The sequence below is a fragment of the Callorhinchus milii genome, unplaced genomic scaffold, assembly GCF_018977255.1.
Source record: "Callorhinchus milii isolate IMCB2004 unplaced genomic scaffold, IMCB_Cmil_1.0 Scaffold21, whole genome shotgun sequence".
NCBI lineage: Eukaryota > Metazoa > Chordata > Chondrichthyes > Chimaeriformes > Callorhinchidae > Callorhinchus > Callorhinchus milii.
In genome coordinates, this window is record NW_024704762.1 from 7,228,749 (window position 1) to 7,241,848 (window position 13,100).

Genomic DNA, 13,100 nt, shown 5'->3' on the forward strand with positions numbered 1-13,100 from the left:
GGCCCAACTGACTGAAAGCTTCTCTCTCTCTTTTTCTCTCACTCGTGGCTGGCTCAAGTACTGGGTTTGGGACAGTGGAGCAGGTGTTTGCTCACAGTGAAAAACCAGCACTAACACTACATTTGATGTAGCGCCCATATAGATATAGTGCTTCACAGATGATTGCTGTTAAGTGTAGTGAGTGTGCAGCTGTAGGCAAACGTTGCACCCATTTGCCCCCATCAGAGTCGCACACAAGCCCATGAGGTGAGTGATGAATTTACCTGGATGACTGACTATTGCCCACTGACTATTAAGAGTTGATCCTTTTTGCACACTGTACGGTTAGTTGGAGAACGAGTTAGGAGATGGAGATGGAGCAAAACTCCAGCTTCACCTCCAACATCTCTGCTGTGTAGGCACAAATACCCCTCGACCAAAGGTCCCCTCTCCCCTTCCCAACGCTGGGAAGGGCGGGGGGGGGGGGGGGGAGGGGGGAAGAGGAGGTGGGAGGGAAAAACTCAATCCATTCAAAACAGTTAATAACTGAATCTTTATCTCACCCTCATACACACACACACACACAGACAGACACACAAACACATACACAAACAGTGTGATTAAGTTGTGGTGAATTGTCACATAATCACTAAACGTTGGCTTATTGCTGAATCTCATCCACTCAGCATCGATCCTCATTGTGGTACTCACACACACACACACACACACACGGACACACACATACACAGACATACATGCGCACACAGCTAATAAGCCAGCATTTGCCTACAGAGGGGGAGGTCAATGGTGACCGGTTTTCCAAAAATCTCTCTCTCTCTCTACCCTCGTCCGACTCTTAGAATTACAGTCAACACATCTGACAGGCAACTTGATTGGGCTTCAAGCTCCTTCCAGCAACGGGCAGAATTTAACACCAGCAGCCGCTGGTGAATTTACAGGGGTTTACGCTGTGTGTCAGACCTGTCTCCAGCGAGATTAATGAACCCTTCACAGATGTGCTCCGGGTGTAAGCTCTGTTTGTAGATGGGCTGATCTGCCATCGCCCCTCACTCCAGCTAACGCTCAGGACTTAGGCACAAATCCAAACAAAATTGGATTTCACACACACAAAACGCACACACACACACACATACACACACAGAACCGTTTCACAGATAACTCGGGGAGTGTGTTTTTTTTTGGAAAACAAATCTCTTTCTTTGAAAACTTTTTTTGAATTTGATCACACGTAGCCCAGCTGGCAGACTGATCCCGCTATGCGATGTCGAATGGAAAGAAGGCACGGCTTAAACGGCTTTTTAAATAAGTTTACTTAGGACTCATTTACGTCAAACTTCAGTTAGGACTCATCTGCAACAAGCCTTAATTAGCCTTGAAAGTGGCTCACGCCCAATGGCTTGACATGTTATCCTTCAGGTCACCTCTTACTCGCAAATAAAATGCTTGTTGTGTGTATGTTTCTTTTTCTCTAAGTGTGTGTTTTTCTCTTTCCACGTGCATGTCTCTCTCTTTAAATCTGTCTCTCTGGGTGTCTCTCTTTCTACGTGTGTAGTTCTCCCACTATCTTTGAGCATCTCTCGCTCTCTCTCTTTCCTTGTGTGTGTGTATTTCTTTTTCTTTCTGTATGTCTTTGCATGCGTTTCTCTCTCTCTTGGTGAGTGATTGTCTCTCTTTCTCTCTCTCCTGCTCTGAACATTTGTGTGTGTGTGCATCCCTCTCTCTGTGTTGACATAATAAACATAACTGTTGAGGACAGTATGGGGCAGAGAGAGGGAGTGAGAAGTGTCCTATTGCTGCACCTCGAACAAGATAAGTATCCACTGCTGGGTTTGGGCACTGTGACCTTTTCCACAATAAACGAACAACATTGCAGACATTCACACAGAGCAATTTGACCTCAATAAAAGCGTAGATTATAATGAGCAAAAAAACGGGTCAGTCACAGAGAAAAAGGAAACTGGTACCTCCACGGCTCTCACTGTCAGCCGGCTTCACCTGGATGGGACGATTCATCTGTGGAAACGAAAAGGAAACTGGATATCAGAACCTGCACTGAAAGCGCAAACTTCAGCCAGTTTACACATCGCTCTCGCTTCACACACAAGGAGCTCCCGACGTGTGGTTCACGACCGCTTAGCCTCCAACAAAAAGAGATTCACAGCAAACTACTGTAAATACATCACTGGGTAAGGAGAGAGAACGATATTGAATCATTCATTCAAAACAAAGCGTTTGCTTCGAACCTGTGCCACTGGGTGTTTTGAACCCAACCCTTGGGGCTCGACTTGAGGGACGGAGAGTGTAAGTTGGGGGGAGAGAGCTCATACAACCTGTAGCAATTGAAGGAAAAATCTGATAATTTTATCTGAAAAATAATAGTAATAGTCCTTGCATCTGATTTGGTGCTGTTTCACGTCAGGAGGACATCTCAAAGTGCTTATCAGGGATAATAATAACAATAATAATCCTTGTATTTGATATAGCGCCTCATCACATCTTCGAGGCATCTCAAAGCGCTTCACAGAATATACTGCAAAGTGCAACCATTTTGGTCGCCCAACAAAATAATCACAGAAATAACAAAATAGCCATAGATATATGCCGTGAATCAAGAAATATTCAATCGAGAAGCAATTTGTTTTGTTGGTTGGCCAAAGAGGTTGGCCACCAATGGTGTAACCAATGGGCCTTTGGTAGGAAAAGCCACGATAGCAAAGCCCAGGATTGTTTGGAGCTGTCACTTTCTTCCTGGCAAACAGGCATCACATCCATTCGGATCCCGGGAACGCTGCCAGTTCCAGCACTTTGGGAAGTCCTCCCGGGAACGGTTTAACTCCACAGCACATGCTACTGAGAAGCAAAGGGATTCTGAGATGGAATTCCAGTGAGTGGGGGCAGAGAGGCTGAAGGCCCAACTGTCATTGACAACCTACATACACTGCAAGTAAAAGGCGCTTTACAAATGTAATGTGTTGTTGTCGTCTCAAAGAGCCTTCACGGTTTTTATTAACTGTAACGTGTAGCGACTGTGTATTTTTGTAGGCAAACGCGGCAAGGAATTTGCACCTATCATCGTCCCGCACACGGCTACGAAGTGAGTGACCAATTATTTGTCTGCACCACAGCGTGAAGTGGGATGGGGCACGTCGGAAAATACTGACCGGAGCGCGAGCCGGAATCTCCGACACTCGGTGCCTGTGCTGAGCCTCCTTCCCGCGGATCTGACAATTTCCTGTCTCCGGCTGCCCGAGAAACTAGGACTTGGCAGCTTAGCTGCTGCCGGCAGGCTGGGCGATGACCCACATACACTGCAAGGAGCTACCTGGAAATGTCACGTTTACCGACAGTGAGCCTGCACTTACACATGTAGATATCAGCCTCCTCCAGTGGAAATAAATATAAAACTGCACGCAGGCCGTAAAGAGTCCAGGTGCACTCGTCACAAGTGCCTTGGGAAGTTCTCCCGACGTGAAAGGCGCCAGCTATGTAAATGTGATTTGTTGTGGTCGTCGTTGCACTCACCCAACATGTCCTCATCCACCATCTGGTGGGGAATGCGAGTGCAATCCGCTCAGTGCTGATGGCAGGTTTCAGATCAAAGAGTGCGCGTGTATGTGGGTGTGCGCGTATATATTTGGCTTGGAGATGGAAACGGTTGAGTCCACAGCACTCGCTGCTGAGAAGCGAAGGGATTCTGGGATGGAGTTCCAGAGGGGAGGAGGGTGGGGGAAAAGAAAGGCTGAAGGTGGGATTGGGCAGGGGACGTGGAGCAGGCCAGTGCCTACCGAAGAGGAGAAGAAGGGGAAACTCTGTCATTGGAATGATTGACGCCTCATCAGAGATTTTATTCCTGGAGTCTGAAGTACTGGGGCGTAAAGGATTAAGGTGCAGAATGATGGGACTTATGGATTTTACTGCCTTTAGCAAAAAACAATCTGACGTATCTTAATCCAGCAGTGCCATCCCATGCAATCCAGGCTTGTTGTATCTCTTGAGGGGAATCCACAGCTGTCTTTATACACAGTTTCTTCCCCTACTCGACAGACGGTCACTACACTCTGAAAGTAATTGCTGTGAAATGCCTCGAGACATTTCTTCACTAAGAGCTATAAAAATGCCAGCTCTTTCTCCGTTTCTAAATCAGAATCTCTTACAGAGCTCACGGCTGCTGCAAACTAATCCCCAGGGGGAGGTAGGCAGGGCATCCCTGTTATAAGCCTGGTTTAACATCTCCTGTTCCTAATGTTCCAATGTCTCTTCACATCCCAAACTGTTGGAAGGCAGGGAACTGCCCACATACAACAGTACCTGGATGGTCACTGCCACACATTCATCAAAAATATTGCCTCAAACAGCAATCCGGTAGTTCTCATTGGAAACAGGGACAGGAATAGCACTGGAAGAGTTAAGGAAATACTTTACCACCTATAGCGGGGGAGTGGGACTGCTATAGCAGCGGACTGGGACTAGTTGGATAGCTCTTTCAAAGAGACGTCACAGGCACGATGGGTCGAATGGCTTCTTTCTGTGTTGTAAGAATTTAGGATTCTATGACTCTCAGTGCTCGTTGAACCTGAGGCTGTAACGTATAAAATGGATAAATATTTCAAGCGGAATATAAAAGAATACGAGGAAAGAGCAACAAAATGGGACTGGAGGAGAGAGCTCCATTGGGGGGGAGCCAGAATTGGCACAGGATATGCAGCAAGGCAATGGGATGATAGCAGTGGGGAGCTGGCACCAAATTGGGTTCAGTGGCCTCCTCCTGGGCTGTGATTTCTGTGAAAACGCTGAATATTTGCGGTTACAGGCCACCACCCACCAACTGCCAGCAGGAGACATCTCTATCAGGCTGGCGCTGAGCGAAAGATTCTTCCGTCATGAGTAACAGAGACAAATAGAAATAATGAAAATGGGGTCTTTGCTTTGCCAGTCCGGCTCCATAGCGGAGAACGCAGTACACAGGAGCCACAAGTACTATTCCACTTGTCCGGCAAATACCAACCACATTTTATAACAAGAACAACAAAATTACATTTGTAAGGAGATGTTCTGCTTTTCGATACAAGGTGAGATGCATCTTGATGAGTAGTTGCATTTGACTTGCATTTGATTTAGTGCCTCATCGCATTAGGAGGATGTCTCACTTCCTATCATTCCTCTAAAGAACAATGACTGCCCGTTTTGTGGTCAAACACGGCAGCCGGTTTGTGCACAGCTATCTCCCATGAACAGCCATGGAATGAGTGACCAATTTTACCTGGGGCATTGTCGACTAGGACTAGAAGTAACTCCCTTCTCTTTTTGAGTAGTGCCACTTCCAAAAACACAGCACTCTCCACCCTCACTCCCCCCCACCCCCATCACTCCCAAGCAATACACTGGAGTATCAGCATAGACAATGTGCATTCAAACTCCTAACTTGGAGGTGAGAGTGCTACTGACTGACGCAGATATATTCTCTGGCCTAAGTATCTATTTTACAATATTTTGCCTCCATTTCCAACTGCCTCTTATATTTACACACCAAGTCTATATGACACAAGGCAAAACCCTCTCCCACCCACCTTTCTGCCCATGTTAATTAACAGATGACACTGACAGTAGGTTTCAATAAGAAAAGGCATCAAAATGATCATTTCCACTCCTTGGTTCCCTCTCACTGATGTACCATGGCCTTTATTTGAACTATTTTATTTATAAAGATTGTATTTGATGATTTAGTGATTTTAATGATTCCATCTTTACATTATTTATTTAATGATTTATTCATATATGCACGGGCACTGCAATCTTCGGGTTTTGCAATTTGTTTGATGACAGATTTATTAGCTAATTAAGAACAACTATACAAACTCATTCTTCCCCCCTCCCCCAACTTTCTTTTAGAAAATACACAGCTGTGCTTTTGTAAAGCAGTTCACTAGATAGCGAGTCTGTTGAGAACAGTATGTTGTGGACCCACAATTATTAGGAGTTCTTGTTTTGGGGTTGGGGGTGGTGGTGGGTGGGGAGGGAGGGGGGGGAAATAACACCAGCAAAGACACATTCTTTCTTCCCCCACCCTACACAATTTGTTGGGCCACTCACAAACGCAAGCATGGTAAACCAGAAAGCTTTATTGTAATGTACAGGGCCACAGAAAGTTGTGTTTTTTTTTATAATTTTGCCAAAAAAAGCCAATTATTTTTTTTCTTTTAAGGAAACCTGACACCGTGGCTAACTAACTACTCTTGCTCGCCCCTTCTCCAGCCTGCTCTGGCTCTCCGAGCACATTGCATGTATGTCCCCATTGCATTAATTAAACACAAACGCATTGTCTCGACAGCGTGGGCAGAGAGGTTCAGCGCAAGCAAAAGAGACAGGCAAAAGGTCAAGCCCGTCAGTCTCCTAGTCTGTGCTTCGTCTGCCAATTAAGGCATGACACAAGGAGCCATTGTTATTCAATTAAAACCATTTTTGTTTACCCCTCATTTTCAATTAATTTGGGTTTTGTTTTTATTTCAAAATGGGGGGGGGGAGGGGGAGGGGGGGCTACGGTCCAGGAGGAAGAGTTCTGCAAAAGCTGCAAATGTTGAGAGCCATAATTCTGCTTCAGAGCCTCCAGAATAATGTATGTGTGCGCACCTGTGTGTGCATGTTCTCATGTGCCTTCCTTGTTCAGTGTCTATCCCCGGCCCTGCACAGCACTCTTGAGACATTACCCTACATGAAGGGCGCTATATAAATGCAAGCTGTCGGCGGTATGGGTGTGTGTGTGTGTCTGTGGAGGGAGTGGGGGGGGGGGAGAAGAGAATAAAAAAAAGGAGAGAAAAAAACATCACCCTGGTTTCATGCTCCTTATCTCAATCCTCTGAAACTCCCTGCCTCAATCCCTCCTCCTCGCCTTCTTTTTTGCCCGCTTTCAGATGGCAAGCGAAGACTTTCTCATCGCCTGTGCCAGTTGCTGCCCCTTTCAGCATAGGCTTGGCAGTGTCTTTGAGGAGTGTCCAGCCAATTAGCTTCGGTTGTTGAGGCTTCGTTGGCAACCAAGTTTGTGGCCTCTGTCTGATGCCAACTCAGACTACTGTGTAGCATAATTCTTTTGGTGAGGAAGCATAGTGAAGGGACAAGGACCTGCCATTACCAGCGAGAGAGCGGGCACGGTAATCAGAAAGGTCAGGGTTTAAATACTGTAAATCATGGGGAGGAAGGATCGCTTTCCACCATCCTTTCAGGAGTCCTGTAGCTCAGTGGTTAGAGCACTCACCTCGCAAGCAAGAGTCCTGGGTTCGATTCCCGGCAGGGCGAAACCTCGGTCACTGCATCCACGACTGTTTGTGGGACACTGCTGTGCGCAATTGGCTGCCGCGTTTCACCCACAAAATTTACAGTCAATTCACTTTAGAGCATATTCTGTGAAGCGTTTTGAGACGTCTTGAAGACGTGATAAGGCGCTGTATCAGATGCAAGGATTATTTATTATTATTTATCCTGGCAGTCGCTTGGCATGTCGTGTCCCAAACTATATACTGTATAGTATTCATTGAGTGGCCACCTCTCCCCAGGAATGGATGGTTCTCTCCAGCACCGGAAGGGTTAAAGCCCGTGCCGAAAAGCGTTCAGACATCGGCTGCCGATGGTTTAAGAGTCGCTGAATCAGCAGTTTTGAGCGGAGCTGCACAGCCCAGCACGTCCTGCCATTCACAGAGCCATCAATCTTCAGAAGAAAATGAATTCTCCAGTTCGCTTCCCATCTCCTTTGGCTTTTTTTCTCTCTCTCTCTCTCTCTCCCCGTCTCCATCAACATCATTTATTTGCATTTTGATGTCGCCTTGCCCTCAGCGAACGGCTGGAGTTGCAAACGTGCTGACTTTGCAAAAAAAAAAGACATCCACATTCCCCATCCCCCGCTTAAATTAATTGGATGCTCTATTTCCACAATTGCCCAGTTTTTTTTTGGAAAAAAAGGGACTCATTATAGTCCCACGTGTGCAGAGCTCACTCTCTGCAATTAAGAGCAATGATGCCGCTGTTTATTCTCGGCTCTATCAGACAAAGCGTAGAATGAGGAGAGCCAACAAGGATGGATGCAAGTTACGGTCCAGATAGAACGGTATCGCGGCAACCAGTGGAAAAACCTGAAACGTTGACTTGGCGTTGCCCAAGTAACGTCTCACAAGTGATGACTCAGCACAGGACCTGGGATCAAACCAGGGGAGGAGGAGGAGGGGGGGGGGGGGGGGGGGGAGAAAGATTCGGGTCTTACTTGCGTTACCAGCATGTCATCTTTATTGCTGTAGCTGTAAATAACTCCCTCTTCCTTTGTTCCCCACCCCCACCCGCCATTCCCTCTCCCCTGAGATTGGAGACTGGCACCAATTACCCGCAATTCTTGGCAGGAACAAAAAGCTATCAGGGCCACCGAGTTGCCCTAAATAATTCACCAGCAGGCTCCGTGCCCAGCCCAGCGGAGTAAACCAATCCCTCACCCAACGGTCCACCGCCTTTAAAGCGGAAGGAGGTGTGAGTTATGAAAGTAAGTTTGGTCTTTCACTCTGAAATCAATACAGGCAATGCACAGCCCAGCCATTACCTGCTGCCATAGCCTCCACTCAACACTGGGGGGAAAAAAGCAACTAATATGTATGCAAGAAGGGAGGTGCTGGGAGCTGCATTGAGTGCGAGTGTGTGTGTGTGTGTATCCCATCATTAGACATGGTTAAGAGTTGGGGGAAGGGATTGAGAGGGTGTGTGGTTCTTTCACAGCCAACGGTAAATACATTAAAGAACGAAAATCAATAGCAACAGCGACTTAATAATAATAATAATCCTTGCGTTTGATACAGTGCCTGATCACGTCTGTCGAGACATCTCAAAGCGCTTCGCAGATTACACCGTCCAGTGAATTGACTGTATGTTTTGTGGGCGAAACGCGGCAGCCAATTGCGTACAGCAGCGTCCCCACAAACAGTTGTGGATTGAGTAACCAAATTTTTTATTTTGTTTTGAAGGGATTGCTACTCCCTGGGAAGCCATCCGCCAATCGAGTCAAATGCCTCTTCACCACGTGTGTGCCCTCGTCACCGGGACTCTGCAACCCAAGGTATCAAATGCATTCTGGTCCCTGGTTCTGCTCACAGGCAAAGGCTGCAGAGAGTGAGCGTGACAGAGGGACAGCAATGGGTGATGTCTGTAATCCCCTACAGACCGACCAGCTGTCAAAAGCAGCTTAATGGGTGGATTTACTGCACTGACATAGTCCACTGCCCGCCCTGCTCCCTTGGGGGACACACAGCATATAGTTCAACAGGAACGTCAAGAGGGGGGGAAAAAAAAGTCATCCAGTTTAGTAGTGGGAAATGCAGCAATTGGGAAGCAATTCTTTTTAAGAACCGTAGGCTTCCAAATTAAGCCGGAGTTTGAAGAATATTCAGAAATTGTGAATTTATATCATTCTTAATTTTTTTTTAAGACGATTAAAACCATAAGGAACCTCACTCCTCAGAAGCTGTTAACTTGGGCCAACTTTCATTTGGCTTCCCTCATGTAAAAATAATCCTCGCACTGTACAGCATTTGATATACCGGACGTCTGCCTCAAAGCACTTTGCAGAAATTACTTTGAATTGCAGTGACTTTGTGAGCAAAACACCGCAGCCAATTTTACTCACAACATCTTACAAAACAGTCATTAAGTAAATGACTAATTTTATTGTTTATTTGTGGGATTGTTGGCCAGGGATCTGGGAGAAACTCCCTTCTATTTTTGAATAGTGCCAAGTTTTTTTTTGGTCAGCTGGGTGTCTGACACCTGCGGAAACCCATCACCGTGCTTAAGAGTCTCCAAGACAAGCTGAGAATTGGGACGCTGCCTTGTGTGAGGGGCGCTATATGAATGCAAGTTGTTGTAGTAGATGGAGCCAGTGAGCCTCCTGGTCTGTTGGGCACAAGAAAGCCTTCCATTAGGTTCTCCAATGGACCAAAAATAATGCTTGTATTTAATAGATCACGCCATTGAGAAGTCTCAAAGCGCTTCACAGAATGTACCATAAAGTGAACTGACTGTATTTTATGGGCGAAACACGGCAGCCAATTACGCACAACAGTGTCTCACAAACAGTCACGGATCGAGTGACCAAATTATTATTCGTTATTTTGAAGGGATTATTATCCCCGGAAAAGCGAATTAAAAAATCAGTTAGCCAATCGACTAACAACCGGGTTCCTACTTACCGCTAGGTAAACAGGGCGGTGTGGAGTAAGGAAACTTGGCCTAAAGATCCAACAACACTAATTTCAAGATAACGGAATGGAGTTTCCTCCTCGCTCCCCCACCGCCCACTCGCCGATCAACAACTCAAAGTGGTCATTGTCTTCAAGGCAGTCTGCGGAAACTTGCTGTGTCCAAATTGGCAGCCCACGTTTGTCTATAAATACAGTCACTACACTTTATGGCAATTCCTTATGAAGCGTTTTGAGATATTTCACCATTATAGATGCAATATGAAAAACGCACATACAGTCAATACACATTCTCACTCACACTCGTGCCATATTTCATACCCTCTCATCTCCCCTCCACTCCCATTGGCTTTGGGATCTACATCCACTCTCCTACATACTTTGTGCAATTTTTAAGAGTTCCTCAACCTTCTTTAACCTATTAACTGTAACTAACCTCAACAAATCAATAAAGAGAAGGCACTGGCGAGATTTACCACACTGTTTATCCTCGACACTGCAACATTTCAGACCCTTTTTAAGCCATACGTTTCAGAACTTCTCCACAGTGGCCACAGTTTATATAAGAATATAACACATGCCTTCCCCATTCATCCAGTCCTACGGGACACAGCACCCGTTCACCTGAGGATTACAGAAGACAACAACCCATTCTCACACTGTGAATCCCAACAGAGACAACCTCCTCCCCCTCTCCCCACACACGCAGGAGACATCCAGTAATAAACCTTGCATTCAATATAGCGCTTGCAACGTTAAATGTTTCAAAGCACCACACAGGGAACTGCTGTCAAGTGTAGTGACGCGTCTTGTTGCAAATATAGTATCCAATTTGTGCACAACAACAGCTTGCATTTATATATTCCTTACCCAGGGAAGCGTTCCAGAGTGCTTACATAGCAAAGTCCCACAAACAGCTGTGAAGCGATGTGCAAAGCCATTAAAATGTATACCGAGGATTGTTCGCCAGGCCACTGGAAGAAATCCATTTTCTTTTCGTGCCGCAGGAACTTTCAACACATCAAACCGACCAGGCAGACGAGACCTTGGTGGAACACCTCATCAGAGATGAAGGATGGCACCTCTGCCAATGCAGCAGAGAGCTCCCCCAGTCTTGACTGGAGAGTCAGCTTAAATTCCGAACTCATACCAGCTTCTCATGTGTGTCCACCTATAAATACGGTCACTACGCTTTACGGCAATTCCTTGTGAAGTGCTTCGAGATATTTCACTGTTGTATATCAAACGCACACATTGTACAGTCAATGCACATCCCCAGTCGCATTCGAGCCACATTTCATAGCCTCCAGTCTCCCATTCACTCCTCTACTCCAGGCACTGGATGGTCCACTCTCCTGTCAATTCAGTCAGTTAATTAGTCTGTAACTGAGCCAGTTGCACCTCCCCTTTTTCTCTGAAGGCACAATTATCCCGAGACACCTCACAGAGGAACTGCGATCAAGGGCAGTGACACGTCTTGTTGCAAATCCTTCTTACAGTGTGTATAATAGAATTGGACTCAATACTTCAACGTATGGTCTAAGTAAATGGGGACGCTACCCTGAGAGAGCGTTGTTGTTGTTGAAGACACTACGTTCACAAACGTACACGACCCTGTGCAGGAATTTTATTTTGTACATAGTACAAACAAGCAATCTACAACTGCTGTCCAGTGGACAGGTTCTTGGTATGAAGGGAACTTAATTCCTAAAGATCAAGGATCCCAAACCTGATCAATCAATCAATCCTTCCAAGACTTTGCCCCAATTTACCTTTTGAATCTCCTCCAGCTCTAATTTCCTGCTCAATCTCAAGCCTATTGCACGTCCCTCAACCTTTCTGTTCCACCATCAACGGCTGAGCTTTCAGTTCTTATCCCCAGCTCTCTTGAATGCCCTCTCAAACTCTCCCCGCCTCCAAAACTATCCTCAAAAATCCATCTCTTCGGCCACGCTTCCGGCCGACAACTCCAACCCACCTTTTCTACCTTGCTGAGCATCTGCGGGTAGCACTTTGAAACACTACCCTATTTAAAAGGAGCTTATATAAAACAACAAGTTATATTCGCATAGCGCCCTTCACTCAGGGCAGTGTCCCGGAGCACTTCACAGTGGTGGAGTCTGCAAGCTGTTATATGAACAAAGTACCAAACGGGACTGGAGCTTTGGTGGCAAACCTTATGGTTAGGTCAACGCTAAGGAAATCTTAATTGGCTGCAAGAGGAACGGACCCAAGAGCAATTTTGTGAATCACAATCAACTATCCTTTGCAACAAGAGACAAGCTTCTCACCTCCCACCTCAGATGCGAGCAGGCAACAAATTCTCCCGGCCTATTGATCGCAGACAGAATTACATGTAAGTAAATGTCTGTCTGTGGTAAACAATCTCATCAAATAATAGACGTTGGCGCATTACAGCAGATAGGAATGAAATGGAAAAAGGCTATTTAATCTGCATTGCTTTCCACTTTGAAGGGGTGATGTTTTCACAGACTAATCAATACTTTCCCAGCTCACCCGCAGTACTTATCTCTCTAATGCAGCAGCTCAAGGGCCATCCTTCGACCAGGGAGGAACAAAGCTGTGAAGTTTAACTAGGCTGTGCCAGAAACAGCCATAGCAATGGTGCCCTGTGACTGAGTTGGGATATCTGCAGGCTTGTCATGGACTTGGGAGCGGTGGGGGGTGGAGAGAGACACTTTGAATACAATTAAAGAAAGAACTTTTTGTAGCACCTTAAGTCAAAAATTTCTCAAAGCAATAGAGCATTGTAGCGACTGTTTTAATAGGCAAACCCAGGAGTTATTTTGCATTGAGCAAAGTCCCAAACACAGCCATGTTGAATGCTGATTAGTCTGGTTGTTTTTTTTTTGATTG

The 13,100-nt window shown here is 46.0% G+C and overlaps 1 protein-coding gene across 6 annotated transcripts in view; it reads right to left on the bottom strand.

Moving 5' to 3' along the window:
• The window catches only part of celf5a (cugbp, Elav-like family member 5a), a 42,013-nt gene that overhangs the window by 13,177 nt on the left and 15,736 nt on the right, over positions 1-13,100 (bottom strand). For 5 of the 6 annotated variants that reach the window (XM_042342713.1, XM_042342712.1, XM_042342711.1 and 2 more), the window contains one exon: positions 1,965-2,013. In XM_042342713.1, the coding sequence (XP_042198647.1) occupies positions 1,965-2,013 (49 nt within the window). Of the gene's footprint in view, positions 1-1,964; positions 2,014-3,161; positions 3,211-13,100 lie in introns of those variants that run through there. The other variant, XM_042342716.1, reaches the window with a different exon arrangement.